Genomic DNA, 26,611 nt, shown 5'->3' with positions numbered 1-26,611 from the left:
CTCTAGGGGCATCCCTGATGCATATGACATCGCCATTCCTTGCCTCCTTTGTATGTGGAACTTTTACTCACCGGTGCTTTCTTTTTCTTTCTTCTGCTCCCTGTTGAATTTATGTCGTCTTACTGGTTCTGTTGGGCTAGGCTTGCGGTCTGGGCCCATAACCCTTTGTTAGCGGATATATAGATGCGATGAGCCGGCCCGAACCAGGTAGAAGTGAATATAAAATGACTTGACACACAGCAGAGCTTCTTTAGGAAAGACTTTACTTTGCAGTGCACAAATAAGTCCTTTTAAACATTTCGTAGGTACACTCACATATATCTGAATACCGGCAACACCTCCACATCTAACACATGCAACCCCCCACACTTTTCTTACTCTATTGTTCTTTCTTTTTATAAGCCCTAGATGTATATTGATAATCCGTTGCAGCTGAGTACCTGCTGCAACCTGAACCTTTGTTTAGTTTTCAAGTTAACTCTTTATTCCACTGCTTTCCGAGGGGATCAAGTAAAAGAACAAGAATTGCAAGTCATTGGTCGGTAACAGATTCCTGGTTTAAAAAAGCAAATCGCATGATTTGTGGTATTGCAGGAGTGGATTTAACTGCGCGAAAATGTGCAAAAGCACGAGGCATCATGTGGGCAACCGAAAAATAATGAAAACACAAAGCGATCATGTCACACATTTTACAGTCGTCTGGATGAGCCCTAAATGTTCCCTATCCAGGCTCGCTAGCAAGTGAGAAGCAGTGATTCTGTAACTTACACTGGATCTGGGAACATCCCCATTTAGCTAAGATTTCTTATCAGCAAATTCTTTGTTTGAGTGGTATGCTCCAAGCATCTGTGGTTAATGCTCAATGTATCATGCTTAATGACACCACTAGAGCCAGCCCCTGAAATATCAGGGTTTGGGATGCTTCTGACCTGGCGACCCTAGTTCAAACACCTTGTAACTATCATGGGGTTATAGAAGCTTTGGGAAACATGGAAACTTACAGCAAAAGGGGTAGGATAGGAGGGTATGTGAAAGATAAAAAGAGAAGAGACTGGCCTAGGGAAATCTTTGGTATGAGGAGTTATAGGTACTCTTCCTTCTTTTCTATCTGCTCCCCCCATCTCTCTCTCTTTCACTCACTCACTCACTCACTCACTCACTCACTCACTCACTCACACACACACACACACACACACACACACACACACAGAGTTCTTGCCTTTGTCTGCCTTACACAGGAGTATTATTTATAAAATTCTCCCAGCAGCATCTCTGTAATTATCCAGGAATTTCCTGTTAAGCAAAGACAGGTAATTTACTCAGCACAAAATCAGCTCCTCCCTATATTGTATGCTCAACTAGCCTTCCTGTATTGAAAAGAAATGCATTCACAGGCAGGCAAAGTCTCCTTACAAAGTATTTGGCAACAACAAACAAACAAACAAATATCTGTTCATAAGAAGACCCAGAAAAGATCACAAGGGTCAGAATGTGTTCCATCGTCTATCGTTCAATCACCAAAGCAAACCTCATGAAAAAGAGCAGTATAATTTCCTATTGGAAAGTTTGTATCCTGCTTTATTGTAAAAAAACCTCTTGGTTAAATAAAAGTATCCTGGAGTGTTTAACCATTTCTAATACTTAACATAAATAAATAAAGTGTCTCAGTAAAAAACAGAGAGAGAGAGAGAGAGAGAGAGAGAGAGAGAGAGAAGGCTTAGCACAGGAAACTGTAAGACAGACACAGCACTCAGAGGTAGAAAAGAGAGGTCAAAAGTGCAAAGAGACCATCCCTGGGGATAGTGCAACTCCATCTGTGAAAGCTGAAAACCACCGCTTTGTACCTCATTGCTGAAACTGCTCTCCTCCAAGCTCTATCGCATCTGAGACCATGGGGAGCAGTCAGAGGATTGCAAGAGCAAGCAGACAGGCGATGCCCCAGCCCAGTAGGTCAGGAGAAGGTGTATATTATGCAGGGGTAGATGGAACTGAGGACTGCTTAATGGTGTTTAAACCAATGTATGATTATTAGGCTGTCCTTTTCTGTGTGTACAATAATGGAAGAGACTTATTATATAATGTTTTGTCTCATGATACTCCATGGAGTGTGGAAGTTTTCTAACTTTTGTTAGAAAGATTGTGATGGCAAAGAAACCCGTATACACTGCGGTGGGGATGACCAGAAATGAAAATATATTGGGCTGAGACCCTATGAGTAATTTACATCATGACAAGTTATTTACCAGAATTTAGTAACCAAAGTAGGGCTGAAAGTGAGAATCAAAATCTGAAAGTTTCAAGGAAAGCAGTTCTATGTAAAATGCAACTTAAGTAAGGTGGGGCAAGATGTCCTATAAAATGTGTTTCCCAAGTACAAAGTGAAAGGATGAAATGCCCAACATTTTCACAATCAAGAGCCAGAGTTTACCCATTATTTATCATTAGAGTTCATTTCAGTCCAGAGCAATGATGGGGAAAAAGAATGAAAGCATAGAGCTTGACATGTACTTAAAAAAAATATTAATGCAAAATCAACAAAACTGCAGTGCCATTAGCAAGCTAAACATAATGATGCTACTTGCAGTGAAATTGAACTCTTCAAGCATAAGAAGATAATTTTATTTAAACTCAGTCAACAAAAATGACTCTTAAACATGGATGAGACTGGTGTCCTTGAACCTTTTCCAATTGTCACACACTGGAAGTTCTAAGTCAAGGAGCCACATTAGACTGCATTCAGAGGAACTTTGGAAAGTGGTCTGCACTGTAATAGTTTAAATAATGTGCAGTGTTGCAACTAATGGGGTAAAACCGGAAAAACGTATTTCTCTTTGTAATGATACTGCTAACTGGAATTGATGAAACTGCAGAGAGCTACGAGGATAGTGGGATATTGCTTTTTCACACCTCAAGTTCTCCAACTTTTGTATTCTCTTTGAAGTGACTGTTGCTGAAGAGTGATTACTTCTGATGTGCCTTTGATTGATAACAGCACAGAAAAACAAACACAATTATGAAATACTTGTGTCTATTGATTTGGTAATGATTACAATTGTGTAGCCCATCATAGATCTCCATTGGGTTTCAACTTTATAGTCCTAAATGGATTAGGAACATATCCACATGTCCCATCACAGTCTTCAAAAGCACCTTCTCATGTTGTGGTTGTGACATAGAACCTGTTGGTGTCAGCTTACACTCAGGAGAAACCCAAGCTGCAACCACTTTCTACACCAATGTTCTCCATGTTTCCTGGAGCCACAGCATAGTCTTGTCCCATATGGCTTGGGGCTTTTAATGTTACCATTACAGCTTATAAAAGGATATAAGTATGCAATCCTATACACACTTAATTCAGTGTAAGTCCATTGAATTCAGTGGGGCTTATTCATTTCTTTATATAGACATTCCTAAACAGTCTCTCACCATAAGGTCTCAGGGTGGTATACAACATATTGAAACACAGCAGTATATTTGTAAAACCAATTATAACATCAATACAAAATAAAATAAGAGAAGATAACATAACTGATCTCAACAAAGTATGCATCCTACCTACAAATGTCTGGTGAAAGAGGCACATTTTTTTCACCTGCCTCCAGAAAACCAATGATGAAGTGAGACAAATCTTAGTAGGAAGATTGTTCTAAAGTTTTGGAACTGCCACTGAAAAGGTCCTGCTTCTGAGTAGCTATGTATAAGACATGCTACAACACAATCCTATATATATTTACTCAAAGTAAATACCACTGAATTCAGTGGGATTTTCTTCTAGTCAGATACAATAGGTCATTAAGTATCCCTTTCAAGAAGGGTAGGGACAGACTTTTGGTAGCTGTTCCCCCCCCCTTGTTCACACTGCCACCCAAATAAAATCCAAGAATGATCACACAGAAACTGGTAACAAACCTATGCATATTTTGGGTTTATGTTTGGACTTATGATGATTTTTTATTGTTTTATTCTCTGTATGGTTTATTTTTATGTACACAGCTTAGAAATGCTAATTATTAAGTAGTATATAAAAGCCATTGATTTATTGATTATTGCAGCATCATTTTGGAAAGTTCCATGTCTCTCTTTGCAAGATAGCAAGCACATTGTATTCTTGGTGTCATAAGAATGAATATCTCATACATTATACTCTCTTGCCCCAAGTGCTAGTGACATTGTTTTCTCTCACTTCATCCTCTTACTATACCTCCTCCCTGCCCCATCAAGTACAGTAGGGCCCTACTCATACAGCGGGTTATGTTCTGGACCCCCGCTGTAAAGCGAAAACCGCTGTAAAGCAGAACCCATTGAATAGAATGGCGCACGATGCCCGAAAACCGCTGTAAAAGCGGAACAAGTGCTGTATGAGTGGGGCTTTAGTCTAATTGCGTCTAATTGAGACCGCTGTATTAGCGAGTTGCTGTAAAGCGAAGCACTGTAAAGCAGGGCCGTACTGTATGTTTCTGTATCCTTGCATGGAGTTGCATTATTGTAATATGTCAATTACCTCCTTCTCTGGCTCAGCTTGCTTGACTTTTTGCTTAAATTCTTGACTCAGCTATCCTTGTCAGCTTACACAAAAGTCTTTCATCTGAGTTCTAAAAGGTCCCCCTATGTTGATAAACATTTTTTGTGTATCAGAAAAAGGTCCATACATTGATTAATGAGCTGTTAAGTTTAAAGCTTACCAAAGACCTAGCTTGATGAGTACGAGAAGTGTATTTCCTCACTGAGATCATACTTATTTTTTTAAATAAAAGTGGAGGGGATGTAGGAACAAAGAGGTGTTGGCTGCACAGCAATAAAGTCTTGACCCTACAGAAACAAGAATGTTAACAGGAAGGTAATCCTATGATGCAAAATAGATCAGAAGGGCTTCAAAAGTTATCCATAAATATATGGGTAACTTAGCTGGTATAGCACAGTGGGGAGGAGAATCTGGCTGGGAGTCCAGAGTCTGTGAGTTCAAATCCCTGCTGCTGTCTCCTGGTTGTAAAGGGCCAGCTAAAGATCACCTCCACAGTGAGTGGCTCAGGGGTATGTGCTCTGCCACCTGTGCAGCCGTGGGCAAGCTGCATAGTCCCAAGGAGCCCAGTTGCCCCCCAGCTGGCAGTTGCAGGCAAGGAACTGTGGCAAGCAACTTGCAGCTGTGGCAAGCTGAGCAGGCCCTAGCCATCTGGGGAGGACTAGCCTCAGAGGGAGGCAATGGTAACCCCCTTCTGAATACCGCTTACCATGAAAACCCTAATTCATAAAGTAGTCATAAGTCGGGATCAACTTGAAGGCAGTCCATTTCTATTTTCTCATTCTTAAGAAAATTCTTTGGCTACAACTTGTGGTTCATGAGAAGAGACCTTGACCACAAGTCCAGCGTATGGGCATCACACTAAGTCAAACCTTGGCTTAGTTCAGTGTGATGCAGGAGCAAAAAGGACCAGGGAGGAACAAAATGGCAGCAAGCTCCTGTGCTGGAGCGGTCCTGGTTTGTCATAGTTTGGCATATTGTGTTTTGTAAAGCAGGCCAGTGATTCTTTGACAACAATTCCACTCTTCCCTATTTGTTTCTCATTTTAATGCAAGTCAAATAATGACTTTTTTCATAAAGTTATGTTGTTTATATATGCAGTCACTGATGTTTATTCCACAGGATAAGCTTATCATATAGCAGTTCTTTACTTCCCCTTAAGCCATCAGTGTTAATCAGTTACATTGGAGGCATTGTCATTATTCTCATGTTTGTCTAAATCTCATTTCATCTCAATAGCTAAGCAGAGAAGGAAATATAGAGACTTGCTATACACTTTGCTATCTTGAACTCCCTTCTCTCACCCCAGATTTTTTTTTAATAAGACCACACATTTATTTTAATAATGCAGGAGTATTCGAATAATTTATACAAAGGCTTATATATAAATCTTGAGATGTTTACTGTAACACAAATTTCATTATGTTTTTGGCTCCTAATCTCTGGATTCATAAGACATTTTTTTCTTTTATTAAAAACCTGCAATCTCTACATAGTTTAACAGATGGCAATGCCAAAAGTGACTATGGGACATGCCTTCTGAATATATTATTTTAATTCATGCAATATCATTAAATCCTTTATAAATAGCAGCAACTGTCAGACATAAATATAGGGGAAAGACAGAATTTAAAAAGAAACATTTGATATTTTATTTGTATATGGAGATATGGAAATATGGTTCAAAATGTTAAGTATTGTTGATCTAAATCACAAAATTATTTTAGACGAATTGATTAGGCTAAATGTGTTTGTTACATGTATCATTAAATCAGAGATATGAAGAACATATAACTCTTACTCTGTCCCTGGTTGCAGTAGACTTCTTTCTACTTTTTAATAGCTGGGACGAAAACACACACACACAGGAATAGGCCATACAGCTGTTAGTTTGTGAGGTATACATCCACATCTTCATTTTTCCACCCCATTTTGTATTAGTCAACATGGCTTATGATCTAGCAGTAACTCTTAAAATATATCAAGAGCTCAATTTTTGGCATGTGTGAGGACTTGGAGATCTCTAAGGGGGTGCTTGGGATCAGTCCAACACCTAAACGAAGCCACGGGATGGATGTTCAGATCTGGTGTCTGAACCTCGCCTTCCCCCATTTTGGATTCACAGCACCATATAGCTTTAGGTGGGAGACTGTGGGGGTGATTATTTATAATTAAGACATAATGCAGTATTATGTTAACAGTAACATTAATTTCTTCTTTTACAGTAAAGACTTGTGGATCAAATCTTCAGGGACCCAGTGGTACCTTCACATCCCCCAACTTTCCATTCCAGTATGATAGTAATGCTCAGTGTGTTTGGGTTATCACAGCTATCAGTCCAAATAAGGTAAGTTCAAAATTGATAATAATTGAAAGACCTAAGTTATAAAACAAAAGACATGGTCAGAAAGATTAACTAATTTCCTAATATTTAGGTATACATATATGAAATCACTAATAGGCAAAAAACTTGCGGTTTAAGAACATACCTATAGCCAATAGATATTTCTATCAAACTTTAAAAAGCAGGGAAATTGGGCAGCTATACTGAATGCACCAGGGGAGCAGGAGACCTGACCGTCTCTATGAGATATTGTACCGCCCTACAAATTTGTCAAAATGCAAACACAGTTTGGCTTGGTCTTTCACAGTCCAATGCACTTCCTGTGTAGCTTGGAAGAATTTGGTAACATGTGCCTCTGAGCATATGGTGAGTGGTGGCAACACCTGCAATCAGCCAAATAACAGAAACAAGACATGGGCTGTGCTGATCTTGTTTTAGAAGGGAGGAAGCAACAATATTAAAACAGTTGATATAGTTGATATGGAGGAGGGGAAGGGAGGGGGGAAGGAAGGGGGAGGAAAGGGGCAAGAGGGAGGGGATAGGAGGGAGGAGGAGGGGAGGGCAGGTTTGATCATTTGCATGGTTTTTGACTTCAGTGAGATTTACTCCTGTGCAATCATGCTTAGGATGGGTGCAACAGACCTGGGGGAGGGGCGGGGGAGGAGGAGGGCAGGAAGGGGAAGGGGAGGGAGGAAGGGAGAGGGGAGGAAAGATTGGGTGGGTGGGCACTGGGCAGAGGGGGAGTCCCTTTCCAAAAGGAAAACATTGTGAACAATATCATTCTTTTTCAAGGTTTCCCCCACCTTTTTATTCTACACCAAGCACATGTAGCCTTCCACCCAAAGTTAAACTAAAACTGTTCCTGGCCACATCCTGACGAGATCTTTATTTCCCTTTAGATAGTCATGGCTTCTCCCAAAGAATCCTGGGAAGTGTAGTTAGTGAAGGGTGCTGAGAGTTGCTAGGAGATGTCCTGTTTTCCTCACAGAGCTTCAGTCAGAGCAGCTGACTGTTAAACCACTCTGACCATTGGAGCTCTGTCAGGGGAATAGGACTCCCCTCTCAGTACCCTTCACAAATTACACTTCTAAGGATTCTATACATTCATTTTACAATTTATATAAAACCCCTGTGATCTTCTGAGCTGTCTGTCATAAATCTGACCCAAGGCCAGAAACTTCTAGTCTGCTTGCAGAAAGGCTTACAGGATCTGCAGTTTAACGTGTCCTACTACTCCCAGGCTTTTCCACATCAATATCTATAAAAATGGCCCAGAGCGTTGTTGTTGTTATGTTCATTCAAGTCGATTACAACTTACGGTAACCCTATGAATCAGCGACCTCCAATAGCATCTGTTATAAACCACCCTGTTCATATCTTGTAAGTTCAGGTCTGTGGCTTCCTTTATGGAATCAATCCATCTCTTGTTTGGCCTTCCTCTTTTTCTACTCCCTTCTGTTTTCCCCAGCATTATTGTCTTTTCTAGTGAATCATGTCTTCTCATTATGTGTCCAGAGATTGATAACCTCAGTTTATAATTTTAGCTTCTAGTGATAGTTCTGGTTTAATTTGCTCTAATACCCAATTATTTGTCTTTTTCGCAGTCCATGGTATCCACAAAGCTCTTATCCACTTTTTTCACTGACCAACTTTCTTGGGAATATCATGGTCTGAATGATCCTGACTTTAGTGTTCAGTGATACATCTTTGCATTTGAGGACTTTTTCAAGTTCTCTCATAGCTTTCCTCCCCAGTCCTAGCCTTCTTCTGATTTCTTGACTGTGGTGAGAGTTGCTAGGAGATGCCCTGTTCCCCTCACAGAGCTTCAGTCAGAGCGGCTGACTGTTAAACCACTCTGGCCACTGGAATGCTGTCAGGGGAATAGGAGTCTTCTCTCAGCAGCCTTCACAAACAACACTTCCCAGGATTCTTTGGGGAAAGCCATGACTGTCTCAAGTGAAATAAAGGTCTGATGTGTGTGTGGCCCCCTGATTAGACAAGCCCAGCAGCTGTGAGTCTGGCTTTTAGAACACTGACAGTTGGTTCTTACTGAGCATGCCTAACATTATCATTGAGTTCAACCCAAAATTTATTAAATTAATTAAAAATCAGCCAGGCATTTTTTTTAACCTTTAAACTGCAGAAGATGACGGTCAGAGTATAGGGCAAGGTCAGTAATAGGATTACAGGTACCCTGTGAACATAACTGATTTTTAATTAATTTCAACAGATTATGAGAACTCTGAGAGAAAAAAGCCCAAAAGGGGTCTGGGATTTTTTTGTCTCTCTTTTTACACTTTGAACTCTCTATTCTCTCTGGCTGCAAGCATTTCTGAGTTCAGGACTATAAGTTTTGTAAGGTTTTGTTTTGAAATGAGCTTCTAGGAAGCATCAGAATGGCATCTGGGTATTTTCAGTTTAACATTGTGGAATGTGAAAAATCCATGCTGACTATAGTATACAGCCACTCTTGTGACTGTATAATACTATAGACATGTATGGTAAACAAATCTCTGTGGAGTTGCTGGGTTACTGTGATGGGTAAGAGGTTGAAGTTGTTTGCTGTTGGAGACAGTGAATGGGGAAAGAAATCTCTATCTCTTTGGACTCCCAATAGTCTCAAAGGATCAGCTGGTGTTGTTTGATCACCGTATTTAAATTGAGGTCAGTCTTAAATATATTGTTGCGCACCTCCCCAATCTCCGAGCGGTGAGATCTCAGGAGTCCCTGCCCTCATCCAGGGTTTGGTTTCCCTTGGTTTCCTTTGGGAAGAAGGTCAGCGGATACTGCAGTGTCTTTATGAAATATGGTTTATTTATTTACACACATTTCAACCTGAACTTAAGTTGGAGGGGGTTCAAAGCATCAGCGGTCCAATATCCAGCTTTTCCATCAGTGTTATAGGAGGCATCCTATAGCCATGATGCAGAGAGCCAGTCTCTGCCTCCTTCCAGTCTCCAAGCATTCTCCAGACACAACTAAAACTACAAACTCTCCTGGGCTCCAGGAGGGGGGCGGCAGCTCTCCTGAAGAGTTTCAGTTACAAAAGGGTCTTCCTGGCCCATTCACCGTTGCTGGGCAACTGATAGACCCATTATCTTACCTGACTACTCTATTTGTTTAACAAAGGAGAGACTCATCTGACAAGCAGAGTGTGTTCCTCATTCCAAGGCATAGGATTCCAAATTGGGAGCTGGAAAGGGGACTCACAGGGATCATCCATTCCAACCCCCATGCTTATAACACTATCTTTGCTTCTGTAATAAGTTCCATCTACTTTAGCGGATCACCATGATAGTAAATTTCCAAGGATAAAGACAAATATCAGAGTTAGCAGCATATCATGGATTTTGCTTCAGGGATAGTCTTGCATCACTCACTAACTAGGCTATTTCTGCTTGGCATGTTCCAGAGGTGACATATTCGGCCTTAGGGATAGAAATAGATTTGGATGGGAAAATAAGGTTGATGCAAATACATTCTTAAATTAAACTTTTGTCATGTTTCTTCTTTCTGTATAGTATGCCTCTTTTAAAATAACAGTTATTTCTTTATTAATTGCATGAGTTTATCATAAAAGGGAACCCATGCTTGGTGGACTGAAATTAGATTTTTTAAAAAATATATATTTTAATGTTAGGAAAGCACAATTTCACTTTTCTATCTTAATTCATTTTAGAAGCAAAGAAGGTATTAGAAAAATGAAAGAATATTTACAATGTGGTGGTGGGGTAGGAAGGGGAGAAATATATTTTACAACACAGGGGTAAATATATATAAAGACAGATATGTTCTTGAAATGTGCTATTCCAAAATATCAAAAGGAAAATACATTTACAGTGGAAAACTGGATCTCTTTTGTGTATAATCCTTCTATACTAAGTCAATTTCACAACAACAATTCTGAAATCAAACGTGCGTTTTTCCCCATTTGGCCAAAATATGTACCATTATGATGGTGGTTAAATTCATTATTTGTTCTAAATCTGTTTCATCACTGATATTTTAAAGATGATATTATAGTAGAATTACAGGTTCTGTTATATTACTGTGCTCAGCTTTAGGTATGTAAAGTCATGGTGGGGAGCACATCCCTACGTCTAGCTGCATCCTGCTAAGGATCCCAGTTCACTCCACTTCTTATGTACCTCTCATGACCTCAGTCCCGTTTCTGCTACTGTCCATGTATTGCCTCTGGTCCTACATGATTACTCACTTGCTTCCTTCCACTGGTATTGAGATTCTGGGATCTCTGCTTATTAATGGGTCAATCTTTCCTTTACTGGCTTTGGTTTCTGAGAGGAAGAAGCATACTCACAAAGGCAGTCCTGGCATAAAACAGACCTATATGTCCTGCATGCCTTTATAGGTACCATGCAGTTATCACAAGCATTGCTTTGATTTTCCCAATGGTAACCATTTTACTACCCAGTTCTGCACTTTTAAAAATTTTCTTTAGCAAGTGTACATAGAATTTCAGTTTTAATCAGTAAAGTTCCATATTTTGGAGGAAATACCCTGGAGCAGAGTCATGGTGCAAAAATAAAATGGGGAAAGGCAGCGTACACTAAATTATAAAAAAAATCACTCCACAAATCAAATAGGCCTCACTCCAAAGAAAGTTACTGACAATGCAATCCTCACATGCCTACTCAAAAGTAAGCTCCATTGTTTCAGTTGAGCTTACTTCCACGTAAGGGTGTATAGGATTGCATCAGCCCCATGCCAGCACTAGGGAAGGATGGGCAGAGGGTATATACAGCCCCTCACCCAGCTCTATCCCTCCTTCTCAGTGGGATAAAAATGACAAAGTAGAGACTTGTCCTTCCTTTGTGGGAGTGTGCAGGAAAGAGAGGAAGTAGATAGGAATGATGAGGACCTTGAGGCATTTTTAGGTGAATAGTGAGTCCAGAGACTTGCTTTTAGGACTGTGAGGTCTTGGGGGGGGTATGGGTCGCTATTGGGGCTGATTTGTGTCACTCACTTGGAGTTTTGAGGCTTTTGAGGGGCCATGAATCAGGAACACCTCCCTCCTCAACCCAAGGTAAAAAAGCTGGATTTAAGCCTAGCAGGGTATCCTCACTAAGTAAGGACAGGTTTAGGAGCCGGATTGAGAGCTATAGTTTTCCCGCATATCATCTCACTTCCCTATGCAGTTTAGTTTCATTTGAATGTCACAACATTTGAGTTGCAGTCAATAAAGTGGTCCTAGTTTTATCTCATATCTGTGTGTTGCTTCTTTATTTCTGGTTCCTGTTGCAACACTCAGTTATTTGGCATAATTGTCAATGTATATGGACTTTTCTTTAACTATATTTATGATGCCCTTTGGCTAAACAGTAAGGCTTCAGTCATTTAGGTGGCAAATATTCTCTCACTTCGTTAGCTTGCATGAAGAGCTTTGGTTTTTTTTTTAAAAAAAATCAGTGTATTTATTTACAAGAATGAGCTCGAATAGTAGTTTTGAAAGAAAGTACCAGGAAAAACAAACATACCTGATTATTTTCTGTTGCATATAACTAACTACTCTATTGATTATAGTGTTCATTTCATAATTTTTATTTATTAAAACATTTGCGGTCATAGACCCAAAATACAAATGAACATCAGCAGTACAGACAAATTTAAAACTTTTAAAATAGGAGATTCCTAATTTACAGTCCGAAGTAATAACAGCTGCCTTTTCCATATGATTTGAGCTATAAAAGGGAACTTGGCCACTGTTTTAGTTATAATCTTATCATTATCAGACATTAGTAATTGGAGACGCTTCTTATGTGAGCAGCCAGGGAAGGCCTTAAAAATTGGAGATATAAGCCTGGAGCGTAATTCCAAATAATAAGTGCATACAAACAATATGTGTGCAATTGTTTCAGCCTCTCCCTGGGAGCAGGGACACAGCTGCAGCTCTGGGGGAATTCCTCGGAAACGGCCCTCTGTCATCGCAGAGGGGAGACAGTTGAATCTGGCTCTAGAAAATAGAAAACGGTAATGGGGAATTCTCAAATTTTCAAGATACCCTGCAGGTTTTAAAAACGGGAGGGTCAAATCAAAAGAAAGAGGAGAACAGGAAGTACATGCGCTAGCTCTTAGGTATTGGGAGTCAATATCCTTAAGGCACTGTGATATATTCCACTTTGCTACTTCTAGATCCCAAGTAGACAATGTTTCCAGTGAAAAGCCCATACGATTTATCCTTTCATGGTAAATACTAGACCAGGAACTTACAAAAGAATCCTTCCATAATAAATTTAGAAAGCCTAGGGAGGGTCCAGCATAAGCCACTTTGACACAATAATTAAAAGCCCAGAGCCAAGCTGTACATTCCAATGATGTAAAACCGACCTCAAGTCGGAGCCCAGCTGGGGATGCACAATGAGGCAGACCAAATAAAGTGCGTAAAAAATACATTTCATAATTACAGAGTGAATAACTTTTTCTCACATCAGTATGTGCTTCACTGTTGGTCTTGTAACTGTATGCTATGATCCCTAGAACACAATGGGTGGTATTCAGCTAAATTCTTGTGTTAGTGGAACTTCAACTAGCGCAAGAGGACTCCCCCCTCCTCCCCTGGTGTATGCCCATGCTGTCCCCCAATCGGCTTTGGATGGTTGGGGGGAAAACCAGAACAGATTAAGGGGCGCATGGGGGAAGGAGAGAGAGAATATTCTGTTGCATAAGGAAAAAATCTACATTGAATAGAGCTGATTCCTATGTAAGAAGAAGCTACTTTTCACAATTCCTTTTTAGCCCCTTCATACTTAAGATCAAATTAGATTTAACATGAAAAATCTTCACAAGTCATCCAAAAAGGTCATAAGAACATAATTTTTTCCAGTCACATGCCAATTTGGTGTAGTGATGAGAATGTCCAACTAGGACTGGGAAGACCCATGTTCAGATTCCGATACAGCCATGAAGCCTACTGCACAACTTTGGGCCAATCACCAGTTTTCATCCTTATAGAGTTGTTGTGAGGATAACATGGGCAGTGGGGAGAACCATGTGGGTTCTCTATGAGTGAAGATGGGATATTAATATAATAAATATCAAACAAATAAATTAGTACAATGTAAATTCAATTTACTGGAAAACAGAAAAATGCCAGTATATGGCACTAATGTTAGATGCATGTAGCAGGTGAGAAAATGTCACTCTTTGCAGCATGTATTTCCCCCCTTTCCAATCTCCCCCCTTTATTTATTTATTACATTTATATCTCACCTTTTCAAGGTGGTGTACACGGTTCTCCCCCTCTTCATTTAATCAGCACAACAAATCTGTGATGTAGGGTAGGCTGAGAGGGGGTGAGTGGCCCAAGGTTGCCAGTCATGGATGAGAGGGGATTTGAACCTTGGTTTCCCAGGCTCTAGTCCAACACTCTAACCACTACACCACTCTGGCTCTCTTACACATTTTGACTCTCTTACAGTTACACAAACACATCCAAGAAAAGTAATGCAGATCAGCTTGAGAGATTTAAACTGACTAGTTTCTCATATAATGAAAACAAGGAGCTTGAAAATGAAACAGCAGCATCAACCATATTTATATGTGATTTAATATCAATAGGACAGAACTGCCCAGCTGTGCTACTACTTTTTATGAGTACTTCTTTAAAGGCAGGCCATAAAGTGGATACTAACACTCTCTCTCAGAACTTTATGAATTGTGGTATAGAATTCTACAGAGACAGCAGTTTTTTTGTTTGTTTTTAATCCAAGGATTAGTTTAGGCATTTTATTTATCTGGGGCTTCTCAGTGGTCTCTCAGGAAAACATAACATTTTTGATGACTTCAGCAATGCTACATTAGAAATGAGGTAATTTACTAGATAGGGCTGGAGGACATTCCTGTTTAGGGATGACTCCTCCTCCTGGTCTTGACAGGCACAGTCTTCAACTTCTTTGTCTCTTCTCTGGGGGAGGAGTCATCCTGCCCTCCAGACCGGCTCTGCCTGCAGTCTGTGAAGGTTGCGTGTTTTTTCACTCCTGTTCAAATTTCTTTTATTCCTTTATCTTTAGCTATTTCTCCTCTCCTTTTCTGGTGATCTTTTACTGTTGGCTCTCTGCATCTCTCCCTGTTTGTGCTATCCTCCTGTACAGTCCCAAACTTTTATTTCTTTGTTTGTCTGTTTCCCTACCTTGACAACCGTGGGTCTGGAAAGAGCACGGGAGGAATCCCTCAACTGGCTAGGCATTCTACGCCGCTTTGGCGATCTTCATTGGTGGAGCCTGCTTAACTACAGTGCACCCTGGCAACTGTGGCTGCCATTTGCTGTGGGCTCTATATCGACAGCTCGTGGAGCGCCATTCTCGCAACACCCATACAGAGTGGGACCGCAGTCTCCGGCTCCCCCCCTCCTAACAACTGAAGGACAGGGCTACCTTGCAGTACCTATACCCTATTTGAGCCGTTTGCAGCAGCAAGGGGATTTAGTGGTGCTCGCACAGAAGGTGAGGCGCCATTTTTGCAGTTTCCTGCACTTCTCTACATAGTGCAGGGCATCTGCGGCCATCATTTTATGGCCTCTCCTACTTCATCGATGATCTCCCGCCACGGCTCTGGCCACGTGGGAGACATGTCAGACTCTAGTGAGCCACCAGTCCAAGGCTCAGAGAGTTGTCAGCCAGCATGGTCACTGGCCCCTAGTGCCAGCAGCAGGGGGTGGATGAGTATTCAATCATCTGATGATTGTGTGGACGTTTTTCCCCCTCACTCCCAATTTCCCAGGTTTATGTCCTGGGTCAAGGGGTTTATCTCTTTGGAAATTAATGACTCTATGCACTGTGCCCTTAAGCCCAAAAGAGGCATGCACTCAACCAAGCATTTGCACAAGGAAAAACAGAGGCAGATGTCTCACTCACGCCACCACAGAGAGGGGAGCCGACAATTCATGGTCCCACCATGTCTCTGCCAGATCCCCCCCTCTTCCCCGCTTAGGTGCAGGAGTGATTCCCCACCTTTGTGCTCTGACATATCGAAAATGGGTGGGGGTATTACGGTGACACAAGGTATCCAGCCTGTGGGTGGCAGTGCTCCAGCAGGGGCCTTCCTCGGCCCAGCCAAGATATCCATCCTACTTGGGTTCAGGCAGATGTCCATCCCACCCACTTACAGAAGCTGTCCCCACAAGCTCAATCCCTCAGAACCCATACACCTGGGCAGCAGGTGCTTTCTTTTCCTCTGGGCACTGTATCTTCAGCTGGGGAGCACCCATCCAAACAGAGTGTGGTGGGGCAAGGGGCATTGTCTGATTCTGATGTTTCACTGCATGTGCCTGATAGGGAAGAGGGTGAGTTGTTGGAAGAGGAGCTAGAGGTGAGCTAGGCTCAACCCAGGTTGTTCTCAAGTTTTTCAGCCATTGCTTACAAATGCTCGTAGATTACTACAGTTGTCTGAGGCTGAAGGGGGGAGTGATGCTCTCATTCAATCCGGGTCTGCAGGAGTTAGAAAGGTTTTTCCCTCCACTGACAAAAAGCCCATGATTTACCTTTTCTTCAAGCTTTTGATGACATGTGGGATGCAGAGTGGGCATTTCCTAGCAAATCTAAGCTGCCCACCAAATGGGCTAAGAAACACTGTGTCTTTGCTGAATGAATCATGGCACACCTGTGTTTTCCTGTGGTAGAGCCACCTGTAGCTGCTCTTGCCAGCTCTGCAGTGATCCCCACTGAGGGGGAGGGGGAGGGGGCATAAGACCCATGCAATAAGAGGGTCGAGAGGGCCCTCCACAGAGCTTTGAGGCAGATGCTGTCACCTTTAGGACTGCTGCTACCTCATCAGTGTTCTCTAGGGTAGTCTTCACGTGGGCGGAAGAAATGGGGAAGGGACAGTTGTACCCAAGTTTCTCAAAGATGGTCTAAAAGAGATGATATATGCCTCAGCATGGTCTGCTGATACGTCCATGGATACACTTCAGTTTGTGGCACACTCCATGGCGGCCTCAATCATAGGAGATTGGTTGTCCTCTCTGAACCACTCCAAGGCCTACCTGCATATCTCACTTTGGCAGCACCACAGGTGGTTTCTCCGGTTTTCATATGACAACAGACATTACTAGTACCAAGCATTCCCCTTTGGCCTCTCCTCAGCACCGAGGGTCTTCACCAAGGTGCTGGTGGCCTTAGTGGCCTACCTCTGGACAGTGGAGATCTGCGTACATCCCTATTTGGACGACATACTGGTGAGAGGCCCATCAGAGAGTCAGTCCCGGAAAGACACAAGCCTAACATTGGCCTGGCTACGATGGCTGAGCTTTGTGGCAACCACAGAGAAGAGTGTCCTGGCTCCATCCCAGTCGACCACGCACCTCAGGGTATAGTTGGACATGTGACTCTTTCAAATGAGTATCACTGCAGAAAGGGTGCTGAAGCTCACCCAACTGATCCTTGAAGTGGTTTCAGCCCACCAGATGAATCTTATGGTTCTGGCCCATCTCCCAGGTCTCATGATGTTGTCGTACGGCACCCTCTTCAATCACTACCCTTACAGCCTTCAGTTCCAAAGGCCTGCCAGAAGAAAAAAGTCTTTAGCTGTCGGCGGAAGGACTGCACAGAGGAGGCCATTCTTGCCTCCCTAGGGAGGGAGTTCCAGAACCTAGGGGCAGCCACCGAAAAGGCCCTGTCTCGTGTCCCCACCAGTCGCACTTGTGAAGGTATTGGGATCGTGAGAAGGGACTCCCCTAAAGATCTCAGGGCCCGGGCAGGTTCATATAGGGAGATCCGATCTGACAAATAGCCTGGACCTAAGCCGTATAGGGCTTTATAGGTCATAACCAGCACTTTGAATTGTGTCCGGAAACAGACTGGCAGCCAGTGGAGCTGTTGCAGTAGGAGAGTTGTATGATCCCTGTAACCAGCCCCAGTTAACATTCTGGCTGCAGCTCGTTGCACCAACTGAAGTTTCCGAACAGTCTTCAGAGGCAGCCCCACGTAGAGCGTGTTACAGTAGTCTAAGTGGGATGTAACTAAGGCATGTGTCACATCCTCATCGCTTGCCCCAAGGCGTCAGTTTGGAGGACCAGCCATGGATAATCATGATGTCAGATGCGAGCCTCTTTGGATGGGGGCCCACCTGGGTCTACATGTGGCACAAGGGAACTGGTCCAAATGGGAATCGGAGCTCAGCATAAATGTTCTGGAGCTACGACTATCCGGCTTGGCTTTAAGGCATTTGTGTCAGAGATTAATTCGGCCAGATAGGCGGCTTAGAAATAAAATTTTATTATTATTATTATTATTATTATTATATGCACTGACAACACATCTGCAAAGGCGTATGTGAACAAACAAGGGGGCACATGCTCAAGGAGTTTAATATCCGAAGTGGATCACCTGTTCATGTTGGTGGAACACCACTTGGCCTCCCTGAAGGTTGTACAACTGGCAGGCACAAACACTTTTGTGGCCAACTGGCTCAGTCGGACGGCAATCAAGGCAGAGTGGCAGGTGAACCCAGCAGTATTTCATCAGTTATCACAACGGTGGAGCGATCCAGTATTGGATCTATTTGCAGCATGGGAAAATGCACAATTGGACAGGTTCATCCCCTGAATCTCATGCTCCCTGGCTTGGGGCACAAGCACCCTTGAGATAGATTGGCCACCAGGTGTCCTGTATGCTTTCCCCCCATTCAGGCTGATATAGGGCATAAATCAGCGGGTATGAGCATTGAAAGCGGAACCAATTCTAGTGGCTCCATATTGGCCAAGATGGCCTTGGTTCCCGGATCTGTTGAACCTGTCAGTCAGGAAACCATGGCAGTTGCCAGTTCAACCAGACCTTTTGATGCAGGGTCCAGTCTGCCATCCCCTTCCTCTTAACAGCCTGGAGGCTGAGCGACTCTGGTTAAATGACATGGGATTTATGGGAGAAGTATTGGAAACCCTGTTGGCTTCTCACAAGCAATCCACAAATAGTCTGTTCATCCACGTGGAGGGTCTTACTATCATGGTGCTCCCCAAAAATGTTGACACATTGTCCAGGAACTTTCAGGCCCTCCTGGGTTTCCTTCAATCAGGCCTGGAAAAGGGGCTAAGTGCGGCCACCCTCAGGCATTAAGCGGCTGCCCTTAACAGCGTACTTTCCATGTTTTTTTGGGGGGGGTCCCTCTCTATCATCTGACCCTTTACTCAAGTGGTTCCTAAAGGGGGTTGCCCTTGTATCCCCTCAGACGATTCATAGGTTCCCAACCTGGAACCTGAACTGGGTTTTGTCGGTGTTGGAACCCATGGCCACCTGTCCTCTGAACATTCTGACTTATAAAACAGTCTTCCTGGTATCCATTACTTCAGTATGCAGTGTTTATGAGTTGGGGAACTCTCCTCAGACCCTCAATTGTGTGTGTTCCATCAGGACAAGGTGGTCTTGAGACCCAACCTGGACTTTTTACCGAAGGTCAACTCGGTTTTTCATAGGTCCCAGGAGGTCATCTTTCCATCTTTTTGTCCCAACCCCTCCTGTGCTCAGGAGCATAGGTGGCACTTCATGGATATTAGGGGGGCACTTTGGTTTTATTTGTATCATACATTGGAATTTAGACAGTCTGAAGCCTTATTTGTGTCTTTTTCTGGTAACTCAAAGGGAAAAAAGTTGTCCACTTCTCATTGCTTAAGGGCTACTATAGCTCAGGCTTATGAAGAGTTGGGTAAGGATCCTCCATCAGGGATCACAGCTCATTCTATCAGAGGAGCAGCTGCCTCTGCAACATGTAAGGGCGGGTTCCCGATCGTGGACATCTGTAGGGCAGCCACTTGGGCCTCTTCGTCACACACTACAAACTAGATTCATTTTCCTCAGCCGATGCTGCATTTTGCAGGAAGGTGCTCCAGAAGGTGTTACAGCATTAGAGCTGGGCAGAGGAAGCCTGCCCTGTGGATGTCTTTACTGCTCTGTTATATCCCTAATCAGGAATGTCCTCCAGCCCTATCTAGCAAAAATGGAAATTTTCCTTACTGTGAATTTCTATTTGTAGATAGAGCTGGAGGACATTCCATCCACCACTTCTTCCTCTGCTGTGGCCTTCTGGAGTGAGGCATTGGGGATTAAGGCTTCTGCCAGCGTCTTACATTCTCACACAATGTTTAGTTTTGTGTGTGTTCTTTACCATGTGGTGTGTTTTCGCTTGGTGTGTTCTCTGTTTTTTCCTGTTTTTTCACTTTCTGCTCTATACAGGGTTCCGATTAATGGATGTCTGAAAGGCACATATAAGGGGGGTTTGAGGAGTTGTCTTTGCTCTGTCAGTTTGGTCTGGAGGGCGGGACAACTCCTCCCCCTGGAGAGGAGACAAAGAAGTTGAAGGCCCTGCCTGTCAAGACCAGGAGGAGGAGTCATCCCTAATCAGGAATGTCCTCCAGCCCTATCTACAAATAGAATTTCACAGTAAGAAAATTTCCATTTTCTCTGTTAACTCATATTAGATTTCGACAAATGTAATAAAACACTTCAAATTGCAAAATGTTGATATACCTTTGTCTTTGACTCATGTGAGGTCTGTATTTATGTTCAAAGGAGCTTTTGTATTCTAATAAACATTTAAAATCAATTCAGCACAACTTAGATAATGTATGATTCTATCTTTCAAAAGCTACACATCACACAAGAGACTGCTTTAGATGTTCCAATGGAACAGAGCCAGAGGAAGAGGTTTTTTTCCCATTTATTCTTCCTGTGTTGCCACTTACATTTATCAGGCACAGGAAAGAGATGTGCTGTCCCTTGTGGGGAGATGGTATTGGGAGAATACATGTTGTTCATACAATCCAATCTCCAAGTGATTTGAGATCTCAGGTGTCTCAACACATATCTCTGTTTAGTTTCCTTGCAATGAAAGCCACTGGAGACTTGTGCTGTCTTTGTGATATATGGTTTTATTTACACATATATACAAGGGGAGGATAAGATGGAAGTTGCATAGCAGTAATGTTTCAACTGATAGTGGTCTACAGGTAGAGTTACACTTGTGGTTGTGCTGGCTTCACTGAGTCTCCAGATCTGTTTTCTGAAGCCAGAGACAGACAATACTAGTTAGTCTTTGCTCCAAAACCTGGTGAAATGCAACTCCAGTATATTTCCCCATAAAATCAGCTTCAGACAGAAATCAACACTGGTTAGTAGTTCAACTTGTTACAACTCCATGCTATGTCTAATGAAAGCACTTTACTATAAGTTGGCCAGAAACAGCGATTGGACCAATGCTTTGCTGTTGATGATCCTAAAAGGTCTGATATCCCCAGCAGAGAAGGGAGCTGTGTCCAGCCATGAACAAACATGTTTGAAACATGTTTAAATTGAATCCAGAGAAAACAGTCTGGCTGCTTTTGAAGCAGCTAGTGTGTCTGCAACTTAGGTTCCTAGGGACTTCCCTAATGCCAAATACACTGAATCCAACACAGAGGAAGACAAACCTCTGTGTCTATTCTTAGCCTGGTTTCCAAGACCAAGACTGTCCTTTGTCCTCCTCCACATAGATCCATACCTTGATGATATCACTTCTAGCCAAGGGAGCGCAGAAGGCCTACTCCCATCTGCTCATCTTCCAGAATCTTCAGCAACTGCGTTCTGTGGAACACTTTCGTCCAACCTTAATATAGCAAAGATACTTAACAGACTTGGCTGGAGTACAAAAAGTAATTTGCAAAATCATCTGCTCATTATAGAAGCCAGTGGTAGAATGTGGATGTCCTTCAATAGATACAGGCATACCCTGCTTTAACGTTCGCAATGGGATCGGAGAGTATACTTTAAGCGAAAATAAACTTAAAGTGAAGCAATTGTCTTCACTTGTACTGCGCGCAATCACCACTAGATGGCAGCGGCGTCATGCCAATAAAGTGTACGTTATTGCGAAGTGTGCGAACGTTAAGCGGGATATGGGGACGGATGGAGCATGTACGTTATAGCGAGGTGATGTTAAGTGAAGCTACGTTAAGCGGGGTATGCCTGTACTGGTGTTCTGAATTGTTATTTTAATCAGTGGGAAAGTATAGATTTCTTTGTATGATTCTTTTTTATTTTCTATAAAAGAATGGAAAGGAAATATATAAGGAATTGTGGCCATGTGCTAGACATGCTAATGCTACTGATAAAAGTGCGTACCCAATATTCTCCATTCCAGATTGCTCTAACTGTAATTACTAATTTGTTAGGTTTTTCATTCCCCTTTTTTTTTTAATGCAGCTATGGCAGGAGGGCTAGAATATTCAGGATTTTATATAGAATAGGAAAAACTGGATTGGGAACACAGAATGTTGGAGGAGCTGTATTTTTTTTAAAATCCAATCTAGCCTTCCTTAGTCTGACTTTGGAAAGCCAGTGTAGTACAGTGGGTAGTATATTAGATTTGGTCAATGTGATGGTCAGTGGTCCAGTAGTCAATGTGATGGAGCAGAGCTGCAGAGCCCCTTTTTCAACTCCAGCATCTCTACAGCTTACGTGGATTGTCCTGGGGTGGGGCAGGATAGTGGCAAGGCTGGGGTTGCAGAGGTGCACTGGTGGGCACATCAGATTGATTCCATCAATGCCTCTGCACGGTCTTGTCCTTGACACTGCTCTGCCCAGGTATGCTGTAGCGATGCCAGTGTTGGGGAAGGTGACTCGATGACTCTGCCTCACCACACCAGGTACTGCGGGATTTGGGCTAGGAAGGTGTGGGGTGCAAATCTCCACTCAGCCATGAAGCTTCCTTGGTGACCTTAAACTAGTCACAATATCTCAGCCTTGCCCACGTCACAGGGTTGTTGTGAGGATAAAGCGGGATTAGTCTAAGTATGGTGCCATGAGTTACCTGGAAGTAAGTTGGGATTCAGAAAATATTTATTGTTGTTGTTGTTATTGTTATTTTGTTGTTGTTATTGTTATATAATTCTAATATATTATAGTTATATATAATAATATAATATAATAATACAATATTATATGATAATGATAATGAAGAAGAAGAAGAAGATTTATATCCTACCCTTTCTCCCAGTAGGAGCCCAGGGCAGCAAACAGAGACATTAAAACACTCTAAAACATTTTAAAAACAGATTTTAGAATCTTGTTAAAACAAAATATCTTTAAAAACATTTTTTTAAAAACATTTCAAAAAGCAATTCCAACACAGACACAGACTGGCATGATAAATAATGATAAATAATGAATGATAGTATCCTCTGTGGTGTAGAAGAAGCTGTAATCTTCCTGCACTTCTTGCACTAGCTACTCAGCAGAGATGTGCAACATTGTCCAAGTCTTACACCACTCACATGATGAGCAGGAGAGCAGACGTGCACATGTTAGGTTTGCTCCTTTTGTTGCATCCCTCTTGCCTGTACTGTAGCCCTCCACACATTGGAAGGCAAAGATCTATAGTGGGATGTTGCTGTATTCATATAGGCTCCCTGCCCTGATCTTCCAGGGTTTTAAATTGTGTGACCAGCCAACAGAAGCAGAGAAGGCTCCCTGCCCCAGAAGTTACCCTTCCAGTGTGTAGTAGACTGCAGGACTGATGATGGGAACATGACAGAGGGGATAGGGAGCGAGCACTCCCTGCTCATTCTGCTCACATGGTTGAAATCAAAAGAGAAGAGAAATATTTGATCAGGGCTACAGCGGCAGGTAGGTTTACTCTCAAAGTCATAAAGAATCTTTTCAAGCTTCCTGCTTTTACTGGCCACTTCTGTGTAGTGTTTTGTCTTTTTGATTTATCAATCTTCCTCATCTTCTTCCACGTGCATTTTAATGTTCCTGTGTTGTACTCAACGTAACACCAAGTCCCTGGTTCTGTCAGCGCAAGGATTTTTGCTTGCACAACAGAACATTCTCCCCATATCGTCCGCCTGCACCCCCCAATTCTGTTCTGGAGGTTCCTCCACCCCTCTGGAGTATATTTGGAGATGGTGTGATGTGCATATGGAGGGGAGGAGTAGAGGGGGAAAGTCTGATTGCAGTAGTCATAATACTTGCACTAGCACAATTTCATTGACTATTGCCTCTGTGCCTTAAAAGAAGCTTTATTCTGGAAGGGAAGGGTTTGAGGCACATGCACATACATATATTTGTGTTTTCCCATGCATGCCATTTTACACACACACACACACGCACAGAGAGAGAGAGAGATAAATACACACACACGCAGACAGAGAGAGAGAGAAACACACACACACACACACAGAGCGATCTGCATACATAGACACTGATCTATATTAGGATATGTAGATCTTTAACTAATTATGTATTGTGTTGGATGGGATATCTCAACCCTTACATAAAATATAGTAAGTGTATAGGTAGTCTGGCCCCAGTGCTGCATGGTGGCTTCAGTAACATCAAAGCAGTACTGTGGCTACATAGCTTAATGAAGTAGGATTCACTGTCATTCAAGGTCCAGTTGATGCTGATGCAGAATTCTGAGTCCTTAAACAATTTTTAATGTTTTATGTTGTATTTCTGCTGCCCACACTCTGCCTTGCAGAGGTAGAGATACTTATATCACACACTAAGAGCAAAAACTAAGACCAATGGCAAATGCAGAAGAAGAGGAATTGGAGAGATTTTATGCAGAAGTAGAGGAAGAAATTGATCATACACCAAAACAAGATGTGCTGATAATCATGGGTGACTGGAATGCAAAAGTAGGGAACATAGAAAGAACTAGGAATTGTGGGGAAATGGGGCCTAGGAGACAGAAATGAAACAGGAGAAAGACTTATCAAATTATGTGAAGCCAATAAATTGTTTCTTGGAAACATATTTTTTGAGCAACTGAAAAGATAACTGTACACATGGACATCACCAAATGGTCAATATAGGAATCAAATTGATTATATAATTGGTAGCAGAAGATGGAAGCAATACACTGAAGAACTCTATAAAAGAGATGCAATGATGTAGAACCAGAAATTTTAGAAAGTGAGCTGAAAGTTGCTCTTAAAATACTTGGAAGAAACAAATCACCAGGAACATATGACATACCAATAGAGTTGCTACAAGTTACTGAGACTGAATCTGTCCAAATTTTGACAAAGTTTTGTCAATAAATATGGAAAACTAAACTCAGCCCACAGACTGGAGACATTCAATATATATCCCAATTCCAAAGAAAGGAGATCCCAGGGAATGCAGTAATTATTGAACTATTGCCTTAATATCCCATGCAAGTAAAGTAATGCTCAAGATTCTACAACAAAGACTCTTACCATATATGGAGCAAGAAATGCCAGATGTCCAAGCAGGATTCAGAAAAGGAAGAGGCACCAGAGTTCATATCGCAAACATACATTGGGTAATGGAACAGACCAAGGAATTTCAGAAGGAAATCACCCTGTGCTTTATAGATTACAGCAAAGCCTTTGATTGTGTAGATCAGCCTTTCCCAACCAGTGTGCCTCCAGATATTTATTTATTTATTTTGTTGCATTTATATACCGCCCATAGCAAGTAGCTCTCAGGGCGGTAAACAGAATAGGATAAAATACATACATCATCATAATAAAATCACAAAACATATAAGACACAATGAAAACAAAATACAATTAAACAAAATATAAGATGATAAAAGGATTAGTATTACAAGATTAAAAATATTTATTTATTTATTTATTTATTTTATTTATATATTTATATTGTTGGACTACAACTCCCATCTTCCTGACCATGCTAGCTGAGGCTGATGGGAGTTGTGGTCCAACAACATCTGGAGGCACACTGGTTGGGAAAGGCTGGCGTAGATCATGAAAAACTATGGAATGTTTTAAAAGAAATGGGGTTGCCACAGCATCTGATTGTCCTGATGCACAATCTATACTCTGCACTAGAGGCTACTGTAAGGACAGAATATGGAGAAACCAATTGGTTCCCAATCGGAAGGAGTGTGAGACAAGGGTGTATTTTATCATCCTACTTGTTTAATCTATATGCAGAACATATCATACGGAAAGTGGGATTGGACCAAGATGAAGGAGGTGTAAAAGTTGGCGGGAGGAATATCAATAATTTAAGGTACGCAGATAATACCATACTACTGCAGAAGCCAGTAATGATTTGAAATGACAGCTGATGAAAATTAAAGAGGAAAGCACAACAAGAGGACTACAGGTGAATGTCAGGAAGACTAAAGTAATGACAACAGAAGATTTATGTAACTTTAAAGATGACAATGAGGACATTGAACTTGTCAAGGATTATCAATACCTTGGCACAATCATTAACCAAAATGGAGACAGTAGTCAAGAAATCAGAAGAAGGCTAGGACTGGGGAGGGCAGCTATGAGATAACTAGAAAAAGTCCTCAAATGCAAAGATGTATCTCTGAACACTAAAGTCAGGATTGTATTTCCAATCTCTATTTATGGATGTGAAAGTTGGACAGTGAAAAAAGCGGATAAGAGAAAAATCAACTCATTTGAAATGTGGTGTTGGATGAGAGATTTGTGCATGCCATGGACTGCAAAAAAGACAAATGATTGGGTGTCAGAACAAATTAAACCAGAACTGTCACTAGAAGCCAAAATGATGAAACTGAGGTTATCATACTTTGGACACATAATGAGAAGACATGATTCACTAGAAAAGACAATAATGCTGGGAAAAACAGAAAGGAGTAGAAAAAGAGGAAGGCCAAACAAGAGATGAATTAATTCCATAAAGGTAGCCACAGACTTGAACTTACAAGATCTGAACAGGGTGGTTCACGACAGATGCTCTTGGAGGTCACTGATTCATAGGGTCGCCATAAGTTGTGATCAGCAATCCAAGCAATTC

General features: G+C 41.9%; 1 protein-coding gene across 3 annotated transcripts in view; it reads left to right on the top strand.

The window, feature by feature from the left end:
- CSMD3 (CUB and Sushi multiple domains 3) overlaps window positions 1-26,611 on the top strand; it is a 1,044,618-nt gene that overhangs the window by 539,044 nt on the left and 478,963 nt on the right. For all 3 annotated transcript variants that reach the window (XM_061605340.1, XM_061605331.1, XM_061605321.1), the window contains one exon: window positions 6,745-6,866. In XM_061605340.1, coding sequence (XP_061461324.1) covers window positions 6,745-6,866 — 122 coding nt within the window. The remainder of the gene's footprint in view (window positions 1-6,744; window positions 6,867-26,611) is intronic.

This window comes from Rhineura floridana, chromosome 1, assembly GCF_030035675.1.
Source record: "Rhineura floridana isolate rRhiFlo1 chromosome 1, rRhiFlo1.hap2, whole genome shotgun sequence".
Taxonomy (NCBI): Eukaryota; Metazoa; Chordata; class Lepidosauria; order Squamata; family Rhineuridae; genus Rhineura; species Rhineura floridana.
The sequence above is the reverse complement of the archived record's forward strand: the minus strand, read 5'-3'. Positions and strand labels throughout refer to the sequence as shown.